At 24.0% G+C, this 22,598-nt stretch overlaps 1 protein-coding gene across 1 annotated transcript; it reads left to right on the top strand.

Annotated features, from left to right (window-relative positions):
- The first annotated feature begins 153 nt into the window (after positions 1 to 153).
- On the top strand, positions 154 to 21,114 carry LOC134838322 (BMP and activin membrane-bound inhibitor homolog). The gene is made up of 3 exons (XM_063853829.1): positions 154 to 696; positions 19,238 to 19,528; positions 19,776 to 21,114. Exons 1-3 carry the CDS (start codon positions 519 to 521, stop codon positions 20,393 to 20,395), a joined length of 1,089 nt encoding a protein of 362 aa, XP_063709899.1. The 5' UTR covers positions 154 to 518; the 3' UTR covers positions 20,396 to 21,114.
- The last annotated feature ends 1,484 nt before the right edge of the window (positions 21,115 to 22,598 follow it).

The following is a 22,598-nucleotide window of genomic DNA, read 5'->3' on the forward strand; positions in this document are numbered from 1 at the left end:
TTTTGTTGTGTTTATTCTTTGCGAGTTCAGTTTTAGTTGAGCCGTATTGCGAGACGGTCGATTTTTAAATTTTTTCTTGTGTTCTAAAAATTATAATTTAAAAAAATCGGAATTAAATATTTATTTATTGAAAAAAATAAATTGTGTGAAATAATGTTTAATCGATAAAACACACGAATCATCGTTGAAAAATGTCTCGTAATTGATAAGAAATTAAAATAAATAAAAGATTAGAAAAACACCAAATTATTCATCATCATCACCACATCGTCGTTGAAGGAAAAATTACGAAATTCTTATCTTATCGTCGCTTTAATATTAAAATAAAATAAAATAAATTCGCATTAATGACAATATTGTGATAATTCATGTCATTACACGTTATAACTTGATCAAAAGTGTCGTGCCGCGCTCATTTAATTTTGTGAAATTAGAATCACAATTAATTAATTTATACTCAAAGTAGTGCGGAGTGCGCCAAAGAAAGCGAGAAAAATAATTAAAAATAAATAAATACAATGAAGATGATTGAAATGTATTCAATTATTTATGTAACGTGGATGTGTGCCGTCATGGGCAGTGCAACAACGACGACAGCAACGCAAAAAATAAGCGAAATTTCACAAAACTTGATCGCCGACAAGGATTTAATCATGCGCGATGACCAAAGAATCGAGGATACCAGAAATGTGAAAGGTAAGAGAATTTCTTCGCAGACACTTTTCAATATTTATAAACAAGTATCTGGATTTGACACAAAGCAAAAAAAAAAGTCTGTTCATCGTTAAAGTACAATTTCCAACTGTACACACTACACTGTAAATAAATATGGTTTGGTTACTGTTTTTGTTTAGTTTGGGTCTAGTTTTGAAATTGAACACAAAAAAATTATAAAATTAACATTTGGTTAGTGTTAAATATTTATTTTTTGTTTAAAAAGTTTGTTCTTTGTTGTGTGCCTTCACTAATTGTGATAGTAATGAGAGACATAACTTTTTTTCCAAAACTTTTTTATTTTTTGTGTAAACATATAAATAAAAGATAAAAAGATTCATTTATGGCAGAAATTATTTGTTTATGCTCCAATTTCGTGGAAATGTGGTTGCCAAATAATAATTAGAGAGAGATGATATGAAACATTTTGCTCCGAATGATAATTATTTGGAATAATTGTGTAAACAAAACGTTCAGAAGTAGGACGATCTGTCGAGAAATTTGAGATCGATACGCATTTGATGTGATGTAAAGTGGTTTGTACCGATTTTGTTAATCGGTTGAAAGACCTTGATTGGATTATTTTTTTTTAATTATAGGAAAATTTCAGTTTTTAATATATTTTCCTAAAAAAATTAATTTAATTAAAAAAATATTATAAAATTAGTAAAAAAAAAATATTTATTTAAAAAAGATCAATTTTGCAAAATTATTTGGCAAATTAAAAAAAATGAATTAAATTTGAAATAAATTAAATGTATATAAAATATTTAATAAAAAATAATTTTGCAAAAATCTTTGTAAAAAAATATAATAAATGAATGAAGAAAAAAATAGAAAATTTTTAAAAATTGTAATTATTTTTAATTTTACAATAAATTGTTTTTTTTATAATTTTGTTAAAACTTGTGTTTAAAAATTTTAAAAATATTTTATGTTGAATTATTAACATAGTTTATTAAATAAATAATTAAAGAAATAAATTGAATTAATAAATTAAAAAATAATTAATTAAATATATTAACATTAATTAAAAAAATAATTAATTAATTAAAAAATTTAATTTATTTAAAATTTTAAATAAAATATTAATTAAAAAATGAAAATTAATTTAATAATAAAAATTTAATTTAAAAATTTTAGCTTTTAAAAAAAATTTGTGAAAAAAAAAATAATTTTATTTGACTTAAATCGAATTTATGTAATTTTAACTTTTGAGCTTAAATAAAAGGTATTTTTTTTTTTGAAATTTTCGACTTTAAAAATCTTGCATCCCTTATAAAATAATTTTTTAAATCAATTTTATTAATTTCTGAATAATTTTCTTAAAAAAAAAATTATTTAAATTTGTTTTGATACATTTTTTCAATGAAAAATTAAATTTTTCTCGAAAATCTCTTCAAATAATTTCAAAAAATAATTTTAATCTTATCAACAAAGCAAGATTCTTCAAAAATTTTCCATAAAATCCTTTGATCATGTCAAAATTGATAAAAACTTGCACTTTTGCTGATGAAAAACCTTGGAGCACAGACAAAATCTATCAAAAAATAATGAAAACTCATCGTTTCATGCATGTTTTTGCTCGTTTCCAGCAATAAATATTCTGCGTTCACCCAATTATGTCATGATCCTTATCTCACGTACGTCGTGTCGTCGTCGCTGCAAAAAGTAAATACACACACAAGCTCCTCGCATAAATTAACGCTACAAAATATTAGTTCGACGCTCAATACGTTGTCAAGAAGTTAAAGCGATGATGATTTAAAAGCGATATCTTTGCACCGAGATCTCCAAACGCGCAAAAATATTACGCAAGAGAAATGAAATGCAGTTAACTGTGCGGTTTTTAATGTTCATTTATTAAGCACATGATAAATGTACAAATTTTTTATATTTTTATTTAATTAATTTGGCATTTTTCCGTCTCTCTCTCGCTGACAAATCAACTACTTCGCGACAACGGCAGCAGCATTAACAGTAATAAATATATAAAAGTCGCATTGCTTGGCAATAAAATTCCAGTTTTGAACACGCCAATGTAATTTTTTTGTGGAGATTTAAGACAGACAACACGACACGTCGAGCGACACAGAACGAACAGGTACGCGAGACTACTTTCATTAAAAAAAAATTTCTCGACAAAAAAATTAAATAAATCAAAAATGAACAAGGCAGATAAAAATAAAACAACAACAAAAATAGAATTACTCCAATATTATATGATTTTATTAACGCGCGGACCTTGTTTCGCACATAAAACATGTCATGTTACTGCAGAAAAAAAAATTAAAACTCGGTAGCTGCTGGAATCCATGCGAGCCACGCAAATACTTTAGACGCGACACGAAACGTGCGATCGAATTGCACCAACTTTGTAAAAATATTTAACGATATTTATTAATAAATAATATGATGAAAAACCAAACATTAAAGCTCAAGTGACAAAAGTGATGTTCTATGCATGCCAGACACAAAGAAATAAAGAAAGAAAAAAATCGCTGCGGTCAAAATAAAAATTAGCAAATAAATAGAAGTCGACAGTAATTAAACACAGATAGTCACACACAAGACAATCGTGTGGTTTTTTATTATATGGAATATCAATTTCAAGTGACTGATGTTGTTGTGATCGGGTTTAATTGAATAAGTGCGAGAGACGCTCGCTTTAATTGAATGTTGTCTCGCAGCGATTTGTGTGCGAGATTAATTGATCCAGCGCAATTTTATTCGGAAATTTAGTTCAATATTTATTTTATTTTTTTTTAATAAGAATCATTGAAAATTCGTTTTTTAAAAATATAAGTCACTTAAGTTGCTCTTAAGTCAACTTAAAAAAAAAATATTTTTTTTTTATTTTACAGAATTTTTTTTTTTTTATTTTTTTATTTCTTAAACAGTCGAAAACTAAATATTACGAAATTTTAAAACTTAAATTTTTAGAGCTTAAATCAAAAAATTGCTTAAGTTAAGTTGTTTCTATTCTCTTAAGCCAAAAGTTTTTGCAGCCTTAGACATTTCTTACTCCAGTTTAAAAACTGAAAAATTTTTAAGTTCTAATTCAAAGAAATGTAAAAAAAAAAAAATAATTTAAACAAGTCTCAAAAACTTAACAATTTCGTATGTACTTAAGTATGACTTAAGATTTTTAATTCAAGTTTACTTCAATTTTCTTTAGAAAAATTATCAATTTAGACAGTAAAAACTCAAATTATTATTAAAAACAGAAAAAAAATTATTGATAATTCATAAAATTTACTTCATTTTAAATTCTTAAGTCACCCTTAAGTTAAGTCATTGATCTCTTTAAAAATTTAATCTTGAAATTGATTAAAAATATTTTTTTGTTTGAACGTAAGTCTTTAAGTCAAGTCATTATTCTTTCAAATTTATTAAAAATTTAAAAAAATCTGAATTTTTTGTTTGAAACTGACTTAAGTAAATCCTTAAGTTCATACAAAAAGAATTTTTTTTAAATCTCAAAATTTTTTTTTTAACATAACGACTTAAGTCAAGTCATAAATCCTTCAAAAATCTTAAAAATTGTAAAAAAATTCAAATTTTCGTTTGAACTTAATTAAGTTTTCCTTAAGTTCATCCTTAAGTTCATTAAAAAGACTTTAAGTCGGTTAATTTCCAAGTAAAACGTTTTTTCGGCTCTTTGGTTTTCCCACAGAATAGACAAAATATCAAATTTTTTTTGTTGTTTCAACAAGCTCTTCACCTCACTTCACACATCATGACTCGAACATTTTCATCTGAAAAACAAACAAACTACTGCCACAAAAATTGTAATAAATAAACATACAAAGTGCATGTTAAGTAAAGGGGGCGCGCATGATGAAACTCTTCTTCTTCATCTGGTTTTGTCTTGCGAGTTTTGTGAAAAAAAAGAGATCAAGCGAGTTGAACGGAGAACCACACACATGCAATTCATAAATTTCCCATGAACAAGTCATCACATAAATAAATAGTTTTTCGAAAGACCAAACGAACGAAAAAAAATGAACTGGCGTGCGTGCATATTCTCTCCGTTAGACCGTATAAGTATATGCATGCATATATCGTTGACTCACATATACGACGTGCGATAGATAGATGTTCTGTATTTTTTTTTATAAGCATGGCGCCACTACAATATTTAAAAATAATTTTATCATCACATTTGCTACTTTATATTTGAACAATTTTTTTTTCGCTGCGATCGTCGTCGCTCTCTGGTGTATTGTTGTTATTATTTTTGTGTGTGTTTTGGATTTTTAAGTTAGTACAAGTGACATTTGAGTGTTACGTTAAGTAGATTGGTTCACACTTTGTCTATATGGACCAATTTTGTGAAAGAAAAAAAAAATAATAAAAAAATCACAGTTTATAAATTAAAAGTTAAATTGCTTCGGCGACGAAATTTCGGCTTTTTTCCCGACAAGAAGTACGCCGTTCATCTGTAATAAATTATACTTTAATTTATTTTTTTTTCTTGCTAAAATTTTTTGAAAAGGGGAAGTGTTTTTTTTTATTTTTATCTGTAGAAGGTTGTCCGACTAATATCATAAATTAAAAAAAAATGAACTACCGTTTTTTTTTCTTTAATAAAAAAAAATCCCCTAAAAATTTCGTGTTCAACATGAAAAATATTGTACTTTAATTGTATATTTTTTTCCGTTACTTAATGAGTTCAGTGCCATTCAAGTGCATTAAATTTTTCTGAAAAGCTGCCGTTGAAATGTTTTGACTTTTTAATTGCTTTTCTGAAACCAAACAAACAAAACATTTTAATTCGTGAAAATTTTAAAAGATCAAAAAGAGTCGTTGAATGGCAGTTTTAGGACACATTTAGGACAGTTGCGTGAACCATTTAAACAAGTGTTCCATTTTTGTGGTTTCTCACCCAACAACAACAAAAGTTAATCATATTTTCAGACAGACAAGGCATGATCATGATCATAAAGTAATTTTGCCATATAATTATCGTTTTTATTGAAAGAGTCTCCGTCAAAAGCAAAAAAAAAAATACAAGTTCACATAAAAAGAATGTGACAAGTGAACCCATTTTCTGCTTATTATTATTTTTTTTCCACAGAGACACACACAAGCGCACGAACATTTTATGATAAATGGCTAGCATTGCCCATGTAATCGTTTAAATGTAACAGAATATGTTGAGGAGAGTCACGCTGAACGTATCTTTTGTTCTTATTTTTCTTGAATAACATTATCATTAAAGTTACCTTTATATACATTCTTCATTCCTCCTCTTTCTTCGTCGTCTCCCGTATACTTTACGAAAATATTCGAAGATCATTATATTTTTTGTTTTGTATCTCATGCCGCTGTAACTTACAAAATATTACAAGAGTATGTTGTATGAGCATTCTTGCATTTCTTAAACCAGCATGCAGTGCATAATTGAAGAAACGTACAGCAAAAAAAAACAAACCTACAGAGCAACAACAAAAAAAATTAAAAGTCAAAAATTACCTGCTTGCTTGAAGCGGTTGGTCGGTTCACTTCTTCTTCTTAATATACTTCTTAATAATAATCTTTCTCTCTCTCCTTATATTATTTTATTATTTACTTGTCGATTTTTTTTCTTCTTTAAATTCTTCCCGTATTATTATTATTACAGTAAAGTGAAAATTTTAAGAGAATTTAAAAATTTATTAATTTTTTGTTTTAAATTTTTTGTTTAAAAATATTTAATTGAAAATTTTGAAATTTTAACTAATTTTGTATTTTCATATATTTTTATTTTAAAAATTAATGAAATTAGAAATTAATTGGAATTTTAAAAATTAATATAAAAATTAATTTTATAGATATTAAATTAAAAATAATAAAATTAATAAATTATTAATTTGGAAATTTTAAAATTTAAATTAATTATTTTTTTAATTAATATAAATTTAAAATTAAAATTAATTAAAATAAATTAATTAAAATTAATAATTAATTAAATTAATTAAAATTTATAAAAAAAATTAATATTTTAATTTTTTTAATTTTATTAATTAAAATAAATATAATTTAAATTTAAAAATTTTAATAAATAAAAAAATAAAAATTTTTAGTTAAGTATTTAAAAAATCTAAAAAAAATATTATTTATTAAAATAAATATTTTAATTTAAATAATTTTAATAAAATACAGAATTAATTAAAATTTCTAAATTTTTAGTTAAGTATTTAAAAAATCTGAAAAAAAAATATTTTTATAATATCTTTTAGAATTTTTACTTTACGGTGGGAAGAATTTTAAGAAGAAAACGAAAAATATCGAAAAGTAAATAATAAAATTAATTTTTACATTAAAATATTTTTAAAAAAATATTAAAAACGTAAAAAATTAAGAGAAATTATGTTCTTTTACCTTCAAAATTAGCTTTTAAATTTTACCGGATTTTTCTCTTAACATCATCTACTTTACGGTATTATTTATTTCATCTTTCATCCATTATTCCCTGATTATTTTTATCGTTTGTTTTATTTAAACTCATTTATTGACCTTTTTTTACTCCAAAAGTGACTCATAAGTAATTGATTAGTAAAAATTGACGACAAAAAAAATCCGGGATTGACAACTATGACGACGGATTTCATTTAAAAAAATACAAAAAACAGGAATTTCTCATATAATTCCGTGAAATCATCGCCCAAAGACAAAAATCAATTGGACCGCGATGCATTTTATAAATCATGTAGCGAATAAAAAAACAAACAAAAATAAAATTATAATGATCATGAAGAAAATGAAGCAGAAGAAAGAGAGCAATAAAGAGTTCAGTTCACAGGAATTAGTTTGATATTTTGACGACCTATTGAGTGCCGTCCAACTGTGAAACTGTTTAAATAATTATTTATGAATATTGAATTAGAAAATCGGACAAAATTGAAAAAAAAAGTCAGACAGTAGATTTAAAAAAAAATTCTTTGTAAGTTATCGGAAATAACATAAAAGAAAAGAAAAAAGACAAAATTCTAATCTTTAAATAATTGTACCTTACATATATGAACATATGTATATGGTCAGACACGCACATGCGTTACGTATCATATATCTCTCGTCTATGCAAGAAAAAAACAATAAGAATAGAAACGCAGGTACTTTTTGTCTGGATGACTTTCTGCATTTGTGGCGCCATTCCGATAATTTTCATCCCTTATTTTGTCTGGATTTTTTTCTTTTTGAAAAAAAAATCACCACATTGCCTAAAAAAACTATAAGATAAGACAAAAAACAGAGAAATTCCATTTCTATTCCTTTTTTTATTTTACTAAAAGACATTAGTCACCTCCTGAAACAAATGAGATCAAGATTAAGTAAAAAAAAGGTGAATTCCGTTTAAAAAGTCAAGCCAATTTCTTTGAGGATGTTTCCTGTCCTGTCAGTACAAATTTTTATAAATATATAGACTGTCGTCCTGTCTTATGTACATATGCGATAATCATCGTTATTATCTTTTTACGTTTAAAAAAAAAATTTTTTTTTTGGTTGTCGATCAGTCGACGATCAGCAAAATTCACTTTCGACCACCCTGAAAATTAATTACATATTCACTTTATTTCTTTGTCTTTTTCTTTATATTTTATTTGTTTTTATTTTTCCTTTATTTCTTTCGAACGAAGGAAAAATGCCTTAATAATAATAATACGCACAAGTCAATTTTGTAAGAAGAAAAAATTTTTAAAGACATGGCATTTTTTAGTAAATTTACAATAATAAAGGGAACTCGTCGACGTTTTGGTATGTTTGGCATTATTATTTGCATTGCATTGTTAAATACATATTAATCGTGCTTGCAATTTTATGAACTTGTTGTGGTTGATGAAGAAGACGAGCAGAAAAAAAGAGGGAACAAAACAATGCATTGGCGCACACATTGCATCACAAATGAAGAGAGCGCTGCGTTGAGTAAATATACAATAAAAACAATAATAATAAGAATAAAATAAAAATAATAATAATATTGCCAGCAAAAACAATCCATCTCTCTTGTACTCGAACTTTTATAAATACATTATTTCCAATAGCAACGACGACGATGAACGATGTCGACGACGACAAACAATGCATAATACCATTAAATTAATGCATGTTTTTTTCGTTGTTTTTTGTTTTTGTTGCTGATATTATATGTTCTCCTCGTTTTATATAAAGTTAATTAACTTGATTTGCATCGAAAGATAAAAAAGGGAAAGAAATAACATTTATTTCATGTATTTCTTTTTTTTTCATTCAACTCTCTACGAATTGTCTTGTTGTTCGAAGTATGATTTCATCATCATGTGCGGCGACCCTTGTCCTTCTACTCTTCACAAAAAAACGGCATACATGTCGAAAAATCGAACGAATTGCATTTTGTCGATGTATTTATGTTAATTTTTTATGGCTCATTTGAATGTTTTTTTTTTTCTTGTGACTCTCCTTCCTTTCGTCTAGCATGACGATGATGGTTGTTTATAACAAAGACAAAAAAAGAACCCGTGTGGTTTCTTAATGAAACACAATTCCTGTAGATAAAAGTATAAGCAAAAAAAAAGTTAAATAAGAAACACAAGAATGTGTCTTGTAAATTGGAAACAAGATATACTGATTGACCTTCCGTTCTTGCTACTGATCTTATTATTTTTTTTTTTGTGGTATCAAGTAGAATTAAATGCAAATTTGAGTTGTTTCTAGACAGTTTTTCATGTGAAGTCTCATTAAAAATTAAATTGCTTTTTTTAAAAATAAAAAATTTTTATAATGATTGCCTTAATTTATTTTTTTTAAATAAAAATTTTATGATAAAATTATTAAAAAAAAATTTTTTTTGTATTCAAATTTTATTTTATTTAAATAACTATTTTAATTAGAATAAAATTATATATATGAAAAAATATTTTAGTTTTGTTTTTTAAAAAATTATTTATCTAAAATTATTTTTTTATTTGATTAATTTTTTAAAAATTTTTTTAAGAATAAATATAAATAAATTGAAATATATTTAATTTTTTTTATATTATTTTTGTGAATACGAAAATATTTAAAAAATAAAATAAAATAAAAAAATAATAATTTTAAATTATTTCTTTAAAAATATTAAATATTTTTATTTTAATTCAATTTTTTTTATTAATTTTTTTAATTGTGTTTTTTTATAAAAATTTTAAAAATTAACGAAAAAATTAAAAAAAAATTTTAATTTATTTTTTTAAATAAAAAAACCCATTTAAAAAAATTAAAAAGTAAAATTGAATTAAAATAAAAATATTTAATATTTTTAAAGAAATAATTTAAAATTATTATTTTTTTAATTATTTAAAAATAAATATTTTTTTATATACATATATATTTTTTTTTGAAAAACAACCCATATAAAAAATTTAATAAAATAAAATAAAATTTTAAACTATTTTTTAAAAGAAAAATAATTAATTTTTTAAAAATTAAAATAATTATTTAAATAAATTATTCAATAAAAAAAATATTTTTTTTAATTAAAAAAATACACAGAAAATTTAAAAAAATAATTTCTCACAAAAATATTCAAAAAGAACATAAATTTAGGGAATTACCCTCCAGCTATCAAATTCTCTTCATTTTACATTTTTACTGTTTTCTTAAGAAAAAAAAATTAAAACAATCCTTTTTTATAAAAAGTAATAATAATTATCGAGTCGCATCGCATCGAAGATCATAAAAACACACACACACGAGAAAACTTTTCATGCCACTTAATTTTCGAGTCGATCATCATCATCATCATAATTATGATGAGTTTCTGTTGTTCTTAGTCTATACTTAAAATCCCATTTACCTACCTTCGTTCCTTCGTCGTCATTCCCCATATAGAGCATTAAACAAGGATTGCAAATCATTCTTTTAAATAATAAAAATTTTAGAATAGATGCACAAGCGAAACGACTTTTCTCGTGTGTTTGTGAGTGTGTTTCGGTGTGTGGTGAGTCTGAAGATGAAAGAAATTAAAAAGAATGAAATAAAAATGTTGTTTGATGATTGTTATGTAGTTCAAAAATTATAGGGTTTTGTATGTTTTTTTTTATACATTGGCATTGGTATTTAGTCGTCGTGGTTTCTACGAAACTAATTTATTTCTTAATCATCGGGATTTTTTTTTTATTTTTTGATGAATTAGTAGAAAAATTCTCCTCGCATCTCGTTGTAAAAAATGTCCTGCCCCCGAATGACTGTGTTGTTTGTGAGGCGGCTTCCATCCTGAAAGTCAAAACAAAAGAAAGAAAGGAAAAAAAATAATTGCGGCTGATTTATTGGAAAAATATTTACAACTCGAGAAATTTGTTGTCTCAATCTCGTTTTAGAAAAAAAATGTTAAATGAGACTTTAATCGTGGCACTATAATTATATTCGTCTCGTCTCGAAAACGAGGCTCGTTGGTGGCATTTAACAATAATCATGCTTCATGCACTAAAATATGTGTGAAATGACTGTCATTCGAACGGAACGAAACAAAAAAAGAATTCTAGCGCGCAAAATTTTATAATAGACCGAAAAAAATGAGCTTAAAATGATATTTATTCAAGAAATTTACATACATAATAGGCTCACAAGCAACAACAAACACACAAAACACTTGCTTGCTGCCATTATTGTTGTTATGCTATACACTTAAAACTTCTTCTCAGGGCATGACAGAATGATTTGGTGTACGAACCGTGGTAGATTTATGTGAAAAACATTTAAACAACATACAAAAAAAAAATATTAATAACATAATAATGTTAATAACGGGGAGTCATGAATATTTTCAACATCGCGCAAAACAAATAGATTTTAAATGTATGAGGCACGACTTTTTTCGAGATGCATGGCGACAACGACCGACTAAATACTACAAGCGATGAACGCCGTCGTTAAATCAAGTGCATACCAAACAATTAGACTCTTATTTTATTTTTTTTATTCTCTAAAAAATATATGTTATTTAACGTTGTAAAGTAGTTAAGTTGGTTAAATTCTCATGGTTCTGCATATTTCGACGGGTTGTCGTCGTCGTTGCCGTTCCTCTGTGACTTTGCAGTGGCGGGCGAAAATTGCAAACATATTAAATTATTTCAAGAGATCTCCTGAAAAAAATATTTAAAATTATTAATTATTTTTTTTAATAATTGAAAAATAAAAAAATAATTTAATTTGATTAATTAATTATTTTTTATATTAACTACTACAAATATTTAATAAATAAAATTAAAATATATTAAAATTTGTGAAAAATAATTAAAATCAATAAATTTAGTAAAAAAAAAATATTTTATTTTATTATTTTTAATTAATAATTTTTATTATTAAAATAATTTATTTTAAAAATATTTTAATTTATTTAACGACTTTTTAATAATTAAAAATAGTTAATAAATAAATAAAAAAAATTAAATTAAATTATATAAAATTAATTAGTGAAAAATAGTTTAATTTAATTATGAAAATTCTGAAAAAAAATTAATAAAAAAATTATTATTTTTAAATAATTATTTTTCAGAATTTTTGTAATTAATTTTAATTATTTTTCATTATTTTAATAATTTATTTTAAATAATTTATTTTTAAATTTTTTATTTTAATTAATTTTTTTTATTTTATTTATTTTAAAAATTTTTTTTAATATTTTTAATTTTAATAATTGAAATTTATTTTTAAATATTTTATTTTATTTTTAATTATTTATTAATTATTTTTTTTTGTTTTGAAAATTGAATTTAGAAAAAATAATAATTTTAAAAAAATTTTTAAATTATTATAAATTATTAAAAACTTCGTAAAAATTCAATAAAAATTTCTTTCCCATAAAATTTTTGACCCCATCACTGCTGTGTGGATGATCGCAAACATTTAATAAATATAAAAAAAGGAACGAGTTGTGTGTTGTGTATCTCTAAGAGTCTATTAAGAGATGTATCATAGATAAATTTAATGTCAAGTGTACTTGTTAATAATATTATTTTATATTTTAAAAGTAATGTTTCTCATTTTTTGTTGCAACTACGTACTTTGCAATGTTAACATGTAATAAAAGTTACAAAAAAATAAAAAAAAAATTAATGAGAATTAATAGAGTTGAAGAGTGCCATTAAAAAGGAATTTATACAGTGAATTGTGTTAAATTACATTTTGAAGAGGAGTTGACGACGATGATGATGTAACTCTACTAGTCGCCGTTAATTATTTAAATATTTTTTTTTTATTTATTTTTGTAAATTCACGTGACTCAATGATGATGAAAAATCAGAAAATCCGAAATGACTCATGATTTTTAGTTTTTTCACATGTTTCCCATGAAAAGCCAGCACAGAGAAATTGCACTCATTTATTTTTTATTTTTATTTATTTTTCGCGCATTTGACATTCATGTGTGTGTTGGTTTTCATTTAAAATTTGTTTAAAATTCATTTGAATTCGTAATCGACTGGCGTCTGTCGCCTATTTGGTGTGTATATTTATATTTATATAAATTATTATTAGAATGTCAATTATTGCTTTTATGACTTTTTAAAACTTAACTAACTTTAGTTGATTGACTTTGAGTTTTGTGCGACGTCGGTTGTTCGCATGTGTGTGCAAAAAATATAAAATGGCAAAAAAAAAAGAGTTTTGGAATATAATAAAATATAAATACAAATGTGTAGCAGTCGTCGGAGTCGCAATCGTCGCTGGAATGTGGATGGCGTTTAAATAAAATATAATTTATCTATTCGTACCCAAAACCAGTATAAAATACAACAAAAATGTATGAATGCACAAGTGAGCATGTGTGCCTCGTATATATTTCTTTTTATTTTATTTTTTAATTAATATTGGCCGCATGGTGTGCGTATGTTTTGTTTTATTGAATTTCATGAGGAATATATAGATATATGCGAAGAAACAAGAGACGACGAGTTCGAACGACGAAGAAGAAGAAAAAGATATAAAGAATAACAACTCTTTTGCCTTTTTGTATATGGCCACAAGTGCTTCTCCAGTACGGCAATTATTATTAATTTTTTTTAATGTTCTGTAACAAGCGATTATTATACTGTATATTGAAAAGTTGACTCGACATGTTAAATAAATATAAATAAAATGTGCCATCATTTAATATACATTAGTTTTGTTTCATGCTTTGTTTGCAATTCGCTTCCAATTCCGAATGACAAGCTCTGTTATTAACTTTCTATCTTTCTTAAGAATTGATTTTATAAATAATAAAAAAAAATCTTGAATTGGAAATTGATTTTTTTTCTCGCTAAGGCTTGAAAATGTCACGTGTCTGAAAATCTTTCAATTATGGAGAGAAGAAAAAAAAATACCTACCGGCCTACATGAAAATTCCTTCGTTGCGCGATCGTTATGACATTAATTATGGAGTAAAACAACAACATTAACCATATCGATATCGCCTCATTTAAATAATACTTTTCAGATGTTTAACACGAATTCTTTGTGTTTTTATTTTTTTTTCTGTCTTGTGTTCTAAATACTTGCTCATGTCATGCCAGATGCGTATCTTATCATTAGATCAATAAATTTTTATTTAATTCTCGGTTAGTCGTTTGTTCAATGTTTGTGGAATGTCTTTCTATGTTGACAATTTCTTTTTAATTAACAAATGATTGAAGTAACAAACAGCAGGAAATGAAAGACCAAAAACGGGAGAATTTTTATTCATTCGAAGTCAATGATTTAGAAGTTATGAATGAATTTGATTGATAATTTTTTGTCTTTGAATGAATGCGTGTCAGTTGGAGTTCAATTACGTGGAAAATGGGTAAAGGCGTTTGTCAGATGTTGTCTTTGATTTTTTTTTGATTGATTTTTAATCAAAAAATGAATAAAATTTTATAAAAATCTTCATGAAATAATTTTTTTTAAATGGTAAATTTAAATTAAAAATTATTAATTGTAAAAAAATCTAAATTTCTTTAATTATTATTTTTTTTAATTTGATAAAAATAAATTATTTAATAATTTTTTTTTCTCTTTATTAAATATTTTTTTATATATTTATTTTTTTTTAAATAAATAAATTATTTAAATTGAATTAATAAAAAAAATTAAATTAAATAAAAAATAAAATTTAAAAAAAATATTTTTTTTTATTTTAAAATCATTAATTGATTAAAATTAAAAATAATTAAATTTTTAAAAAATAAATAAAAAAAATAATAAAAACCCTTAATAATAGAAAAATAAGAAAAATATTTTTTTCTAATTATTTTTTTTTTTATAAATATCACACTTTAATATCGCACATTAATTTTAAATAAACAATTTATATTGAATAATTAAAAAAATTATTAAATAATAAATAAAAAGTTTAATAAAATTAATTATTTTTTTAATTTTTAAAATATTAATTAATTAAAATTGAAAATTATAAAAATTTTAAATTTAAAAAAAAATAGTTAAAAAAAATAAGAAATTAGGTAATTAGAAAAATATATAATTTTCTAATTATTTTTGATTTTTATGATAAATAAAACATAAAAACTCAAAAATAATTATTTATTTATTTTTTTGACTTCACACTTAGTCATCTCATCCTTGAAAACATTAAAAATTCAATACCACAACTCCATTTTTTAATTGCCTTAATTGTTAAATTTAGGATATTTTTGTTAATTTTGCCAATTAACACCTTTGCCAACACATTTTTGTTCATTATTAGACCCACATCTCTAATGAACGATAGACTTCTAAGTCTTTTAACTTTTATTTTAAATTCAATCCAATCACACACACAAACAATCATGAAATGTCGGCGTCTTCGTTTGTAATAAAAAAAAAAGTTTATAATTTTTTGCTTCTTTGCTTATGTTTGTCTTGTAATTAACATTCAAAGATTATCATTCTAATTCTTCATTGTTCTTCATTGTTGGTGATTGTTTTATGCGCTCCTCAGTTTTATATTTTGTCGTTGTAAATCTTTTAAGACTCGTTACTTTATATTTATTTACTTATCATTTCAAGCGAATCTCTCGAGTCCAATTTGAAGGAATTGACATTTTTTACTGCTGCACTACTCGAGGAGTATGAATGCATTTTATGTTTTTGCGATAATAATCGTCGTTTGTAAATTTTTATACTTGTTCTCGGCATTTTTATCTTTTAATTATTTTTCATCTACTTGGCTTTTTCGCATTTTTACGACGATGATAAATACGTTGTGCGCCGGTTGAATGTTCTGTAAACATTATTGCCAGCCATGTACTTTTTATATTGCTTGCAACGACAACTAACTACGACTAATGAAGCATCTCCGTAGATAAACATTAAATTTTATAAGAAAATATTGAGATGTTTGGATTTAATTGAAGATTTTATTAATCGAGTAAACAACAAAAAAGCAACGGAAACTACTTGACAATCCTGGAATTCCTTTTTAATTTTATATTTTATGGAATTGTCTTTTAATTCTTTTCAATAAAATATATTTTTATGAGGCCATTTCAATGTTTTTTTTTTTAAATATTTGTTTTTTAAAAATATTTTTTATTTTTTTTTTATTTTAAAATATATTTTTTAAAAAAAAAATTATTTAAATTTATTAAATAAAAAAAGTTGTAAATTTGATCAAAAATTTTAAAATATTAATTTAAATTAATTAATTAATTAATTAAAAAAGAATTTAAAAAAATTAATTTCGAAAAATATTTAATTGATGTAAAAAAAAAAAAAAAATAAAAAAAATAAAAAAATAAAATAAAAAATAAAATAAATAAAATAAAAAAATAAATAAAATTAAAATATTAATTAAACATAAAAATTAATTAACCTTAATTTTAAAAATTAAAATTTTTAGAAATTATTTTTTTTTATTTTTAATCAATAAATTAATTGAAATTAATTTTAAATAAATAAATTAAAGAAAAATATTGATGGTCTTAAAAATTTTGAAATTCAGTCATTTTATGTAAAAAAAATTATTTCAAACTTTTTTTTTTTAATTTGTTGAACTAAAATTGAAAAATAAATTTTTATCAGCCTTTAATAGAAAAAAATAAAATTCCTCGTGAAAAAAGTTCACATATCTCCATAGAACAGAGGAATGCATTTAATGTCATGCGATAAAGAAGCAAAATGAATGGCAAATAAAACATTAACATGTCCTCTTGTTATTATATATTTTACTTTACTCCGTTCCCGTTTCTGTTTTCTTCCTTTGTGATTGTTTGTGACTATATTAACGAGGAATTACAACAACTGCAAGCAACTCACCTGGAAGACGGTTGCAACGAAGCAAATTCTGAATTTTGAACCAAATAGATACATGCCTCGATATGCTTTCAATTTTTTTTGTTTTGTGTCTCTCTCTTTCTTTCACCGTTTTCGTCTTTTTCTTCTGCTCCGAAGTAAGCCTTAAAGTAAATGTTTGTTTTTTTAACTCTGTACAAACTTACTGCATGCTGCACTCCTGCTGGTACTTAATAAAACAAGTAAACGTGCATCATTTTTTTCTGTTTCTCCTTGTTTTTCTGTTCATATTCAGATACAAATTAAAATAAAACAAGAGATTTTTTTGTGTGTATGCTTGCTTCTTCATTTCTTGCTCCTCGCATCTTGTGCCTGTTTCTTCGTGGGTATATTTGTTCTTTTTTTTTCGTCTTCATAATCTTTTTGAAATAAATTATAACTGCATGCAGAACAAGGCACACACAGAGAATCTTGGTCAGGCCAGATGAAATGCAGTCGATAACTCTTTTTTTCTTCTTTTTTTTCGTATAGGAAGAAATGTGTAACATGAGATGAGAAATAAATAGCATGATCATCAATGAATGCGCCTTCAAGCAAATTTGTTCGGGTCATGCAATGTTCATATTAAAAGTTGTTGTTTATTTTCGTGTGTGTGTTTGTTTGTCGAAAGGAAAAAAAATTGAAAGACGAATATTATTATTGGAAAATATGATTCCTGCTGTCTTTACGAGGATCAAGTTGCGTGGAGTGCAGCGACTGCGGGAAAAAATCGATTTTTAATTAGACACATGATATTTTTTATTTTGCGAATCGATGGTTATCGTTGAATTAATTTATCTTGTAATTTAGTGAAGATGTCGAAAAAAATTCTGCATTTTTTTCTTAAATCAATTATGAGATCCTTAACTGGTTTGATTTGTGGTTTAATTTTTGTTTTATCAAGGGATCAAAATATTTTAATTAAATTGAAGGAAAATAAAATTTTAATGACTTGAAAAATATTAATTAAGATTTTTATGATTTTTTTTGAGTAATAAATTAATTAATTTTAAATTTGCAAAAAATATCATTAAATAATATTAATAAAAATTATTAAAATTCAAAACTAAATAAAAAAATAAATTAAATTAATAAATTTTAAATAAATGAATAAATTAATTATTTTTTTTAAAATTTTTTATTAAACAATTTAATTTTAGTTAATTTTTATTATTTATTAAATTAATTATTAAATAATTAAAAATAAAATTTAAAAAAATATTAAATTTAAAAAAAAAAAAATAAATAAATTAAAAATTAAAAAAAAAAAATAAATAAATTTTTAATAAAAATAAATTAATATTTTTTTTTTATTTTTTAATAATTTATTTTTAATTAATTAATTTTATTTTTAATAACTTAATTAATAAAATTCATCATTAAAATAATTACTTAAAATTAAATAAAAAATCAGAAAATTAAATAAAAGAATAATTTAAAAAACATTAATTAAGAATTAGAGAAGTAAAATTTTAAAAAATAATATATTATTTTAAAAATAAAATTAAAAAAATTTTAAAAATAAAAAATAATAAATTATTAAAAATTTAAATTAAATAAAAAAGCGCTCAAGTAAATTTTTTCACTAAAACTCACAAAAAAATGAACTCTTTTTTCCATGTTATTCCCCTCAAAATGTTGGGAAAAGAAATAAATAATAAAATAATGAGAAATATGAGAAACACACGGGAAAAAAATCCGAGTCAAAAGACGAAGAAAAAGAACATTTGTTTTACTTTTGGAATTCCTTCTTTTATTTTGTTTTTTTTTTCAATGCAAGTAATGATTTTGTTTGTTAAATGCACATATTCATGAGCAAAGCAAGCCTTTTCCTCTTTTTTTTACTTCTTTTCGAAAGGGACGTACTTTTACGACAGAATTATTTAATTTATATTTTTTCGCAAGCCCCGTCCCTGCAAAAGTGCATAAAATATTCACGAATATGACGAAAAGCAAACAAAGCGATTATCCAGAAAAATATCTTCTGGTCTTCACGATCTTCTTGTTATGTTACGAAACAACGAAAAAAAAATCTTATTCACCTGCTTTTTTTACGAGTATTATTATGATGATGATTATTTGTATTTATTTGCTGATCTCCATCGAGATACCTAATGAGAATGTTTTGAATGTGCGACGTCAAGTCATTTCTGTCTTAATTTTTATTTAATTTATTTTTTTTTTCTGCGCAAATTTATCATGAGAATACATCTTAATTTTTTTATATTTGAAATTATTTCGCTAATTAGTCTTCGTTATAATTAATGTTTTTTTTTTGTTTTTAATTTTTTTCCAGACATTAATTGCTTCTGCAATCTCCCGATTTGTGCAGCAAAGAATTTCGTGTGCACGACAAACAACCAAACGGGCGGCTGTTTCTCCGAAATTCATCATTCCGAGTCGGAAGTGGGTCTGCCGAAGCGTCATGGATGCATCGAGTTCCTCAAAAAGAGCACGAGCGATCTCGTGTGTGATAATGTGCCGCGAAAGCACGTCTTGGCGCCGCAAGTTGGCGAAATCCTGGTGCTGTGTTGCCAAAATAACTTGTGTAACTATCAGCACTACGAGAATAATCAAAAGTCAAAAGGTAATTAAAAAAAATAAAATAATTGTTTTGTTGTTTTGTGTCAATGTTGCTTCGTTATTATTTTAATACGAAAAAAATCAAATAAAAAAATATTATCTACTAGACGATGAACAGAGTTCAAACCTGGTTGATGATATTTTTTCACGCACATGTTTCTACATGAAGTTGATTGACATAAATTGATATATTTAGCGAACGTTGTTATTTATTCCTTTTTTCTTCATTTTTTTCTTCTTTTGTCGCACAGATACCACGACAACGCTGCTGACGAGCACCAACAACGACTTTTATTTCAAAATTGCCGTGATAATTGTGCCGATTCTCGGTGTCATTATTGTTGCGCTGCTGATAATTCTGGCGATTAAGATGCTCAAGTCGGACGGCATGGATTCGCATCTCAAGCAGTCCATCGACAATTTGGGCCAACAATACAAAGCGGGCGGGTATGGCGTGAACGCGATGCATGTCGAGGAAGGATTGACGGGTGCTGATAACGAAACGCACATGTCGCTCCTGTGTCAAGCCAGTGCGGCAGTTTGTGATAAGAAAAATGAGAATTTAGCGGTGCGCAATCACTTGCTTAGTCTCGAATATACGCTCCTGCCAAATTCCTACCAAGACAGCAACATCAAGTTGCTGAACACCGAGGAGGGTGTCCTCAATAATTTGTATAGCAAAAACTTTAAAGCGCCTCCGTGTGCGGCGGGCGGTGCCCAAGCCAAACAAAATATCACGAATGAAGTGAAAAACGGTGATAAAATTTACGATAAGGAACTTCTCAATCCCGTTGTGGTCAATTGGAAGTCAAATATTAGGAATAAAATTAATGTTAACTTTACTGATAACAACAACGACGAACAGAACTAGAATTTCTTATCAAATTTAAAATAATTAACTAATTACTAAAAATAATATTTTGTATAAAATGCTCCAATATTTGTTCTATCAATATTTAAAAAAATTTACTTCTTGAACTTTGCCTTCATTTTTTTCCAACAAAATAATTTTCACTTTTCAGATAAAAGGCTGTGATGAAAAAAATTTCTTAACATTTTTTTTTTGATTGTTAGTAAATAAATAAAATTACGAAAAATAATAAAAAAAAAATAATAATAAACCGTAAAACTAACCAGAGAAAATGTAAATAAATGCCTACAATTAAAATATTTGGCATCCGCAATACAAAAAATTATCTTGTTATGATGATTAACAGATACTTTATTATTGGCCTGCGATCTTTGCGTTACACACACAGAACATGAGAAAAAAAATAATAATTAAAAAACTTGTAAATATAGTTGTTTAAGTTTGTACCGGTCAGTCATGAGAGAGAAATAAAAAAGTTATATAAATCACTCGCGATATTTAATTATTTTTAATAAAAAAAATTCTCATTGAAAAATTGATCTGTTTTAAAAAATAAAAATATTTTTAATACGAAGAAAGAGATATCCTAAATATGTATTTGAATTTAAGATTGAATGCTCGACGGCAAAGATCTTATTTTGTAGTTATTTATTAGAAACAGAGAGAGAAAAATCTCTAGAATGAAAAAGTAGATATTTTTGTATATGTCAATTTTTGTATGTCCAATATATAAACAAATATATATGAAAAAAAAACTATTATTTGTAGTGAAAAAATATTTATATTTGTAATTGAAAAGTGTATAAAATTGTACTATTTGTATAAAATATGAATCAATTAAGGAAGTAAAATCAATAAATTAAAATATGAAAAAAAATAATAAATTTTGTTTTTTATTTTGGGGAAGTTTAATGAACTATCAGAATTTTTTGTTTAAATGAAAATTTTTATGACTTTAAAATTTCATATAAAAAAATATTGTTTAAAAATGTAAAAAGTATGCAATGAATTTTACACTTTCATGTGAAGTAAACTTAAGAATGGGCGGATTCAGTATGTAAGTAGTTTTTAAAATTTGATAATTTTTCCATAATTTTTTTATGTTATTTTTTGTATATACCTAATTATTATTTAAAAAATTTTTTTTTGACAAATTAAAGAATTAACATTTAACAATTAATTATTTTTTTTAAAAAATTTAACTTTTTTTTATTATTGTTTAATTAATTTATTAAAGAAAAATCTTATTTTTTCTAACTTTTATATTAATTAAATTACATATTATAAATATAAGATAATAATTATATATGTTAATTTAAAAATAATATAAGATAATTTAAATAAATTTAACGATTCTTGTATTATTTATCTTATTATTAGTTTATCGTATTATTTTTTTTTTGATAGATTGTCTTTGATTTATAAATAATTTTAAAAAAATTAAATTTATTTATTTTATTTTTTATTAATTTAATTAAAATTTTAATTTATATTTAATGTAATCATTTATTACTTATTAATATTTTTTTTCATAATTATTAAAATAATAATAAAAAAATCCATTGAAGAAAAAAATTTTTTTGTCCTTTTTTACTTTGGAAGAAGCAGTAAAAAGTATGCAATGAACATTTCATTTAATTTCTACAAAAAAAAAATAAATAAAAATAAATAAATTTCCATGAAAAGAGTTTGACATTAATTTACTTCTGAATAGCAGAAACAAATAAAAATACTAAAAATAATAAAATATTTCTTCCCAAAAATTATAATTGAAAACTTTTCCAAAAAAAATTCAAATAAAAATACTTTCACAAGAAAATTAATAAATAAATTTTGTACAATTTTATATTTTAATAAATATTTACCTATCAACAACATTTATATTAACAAATCCTGTACAAACAAACAAAATTAAATTTGTCTCAATATTTCATTAAGCATTTCCAAGAGCACAGCCAGGAAAATCCATGAAAACATAGAAAACAAATAAAACGTTTATCACAAAGAAAAAACCAAAACAAATAATTTCATAACAATACCCGGAAAAAAAATCTAACTTGAAAAAGTAATTTATTGGCATAAAAGATTAAAAAAAGCCAAATATGTTACAATGGAGCAAAAAAAAAATATTTCATTTATTTTTCTTTATTTTGTTTTGTTGCAAATTGTTTTGAACCAACTTTTGACCAGACTAGGTGAGTAT

The sequence above is a fragment of the Culicoides brevitarsis genome, chromosome 1 (genome assembly GCF_036172545.1).
Source record: "Culicoides brevitarsis isolate CSIRO-B50_1 chromosome 1, AGI_CSIRO_Cbre_v1, whole genome shotgun sequence".
NCBI lineage: Eukaryota > Metazoa > Arthropoda > Insecta > Diptera > Ceratopogonidae > Culicoides > Culicoides brevitarsis.

What these genes read in the sequence shown, in the direction of transcription:
- LOC134838322 (XM_063853829.1), top strand. Translation starts at nt 519, where the DNA reads ATGAAGATGATTGAAATGTATTCAATTATTTATGTAACGTGGATGTGT. An exon ending in GGATACCAGAAATGTGAAAG is followed by an intron (nt 697 to 19,237) that starts GTAAGAGAATTT and finishes ATTTTTTTCCAG; the next exon opens with ACATTAATTGCTTCTGCAAT. An exon ending in GAATAATCAAAAGTCAAAAG is followed by an intron (nt 19,529 to 19,775) that starts GTAATTAAAAAA and finishes TTTGTCGCACAG; the next exon opens with ATACCACGACAACGCTGCTG.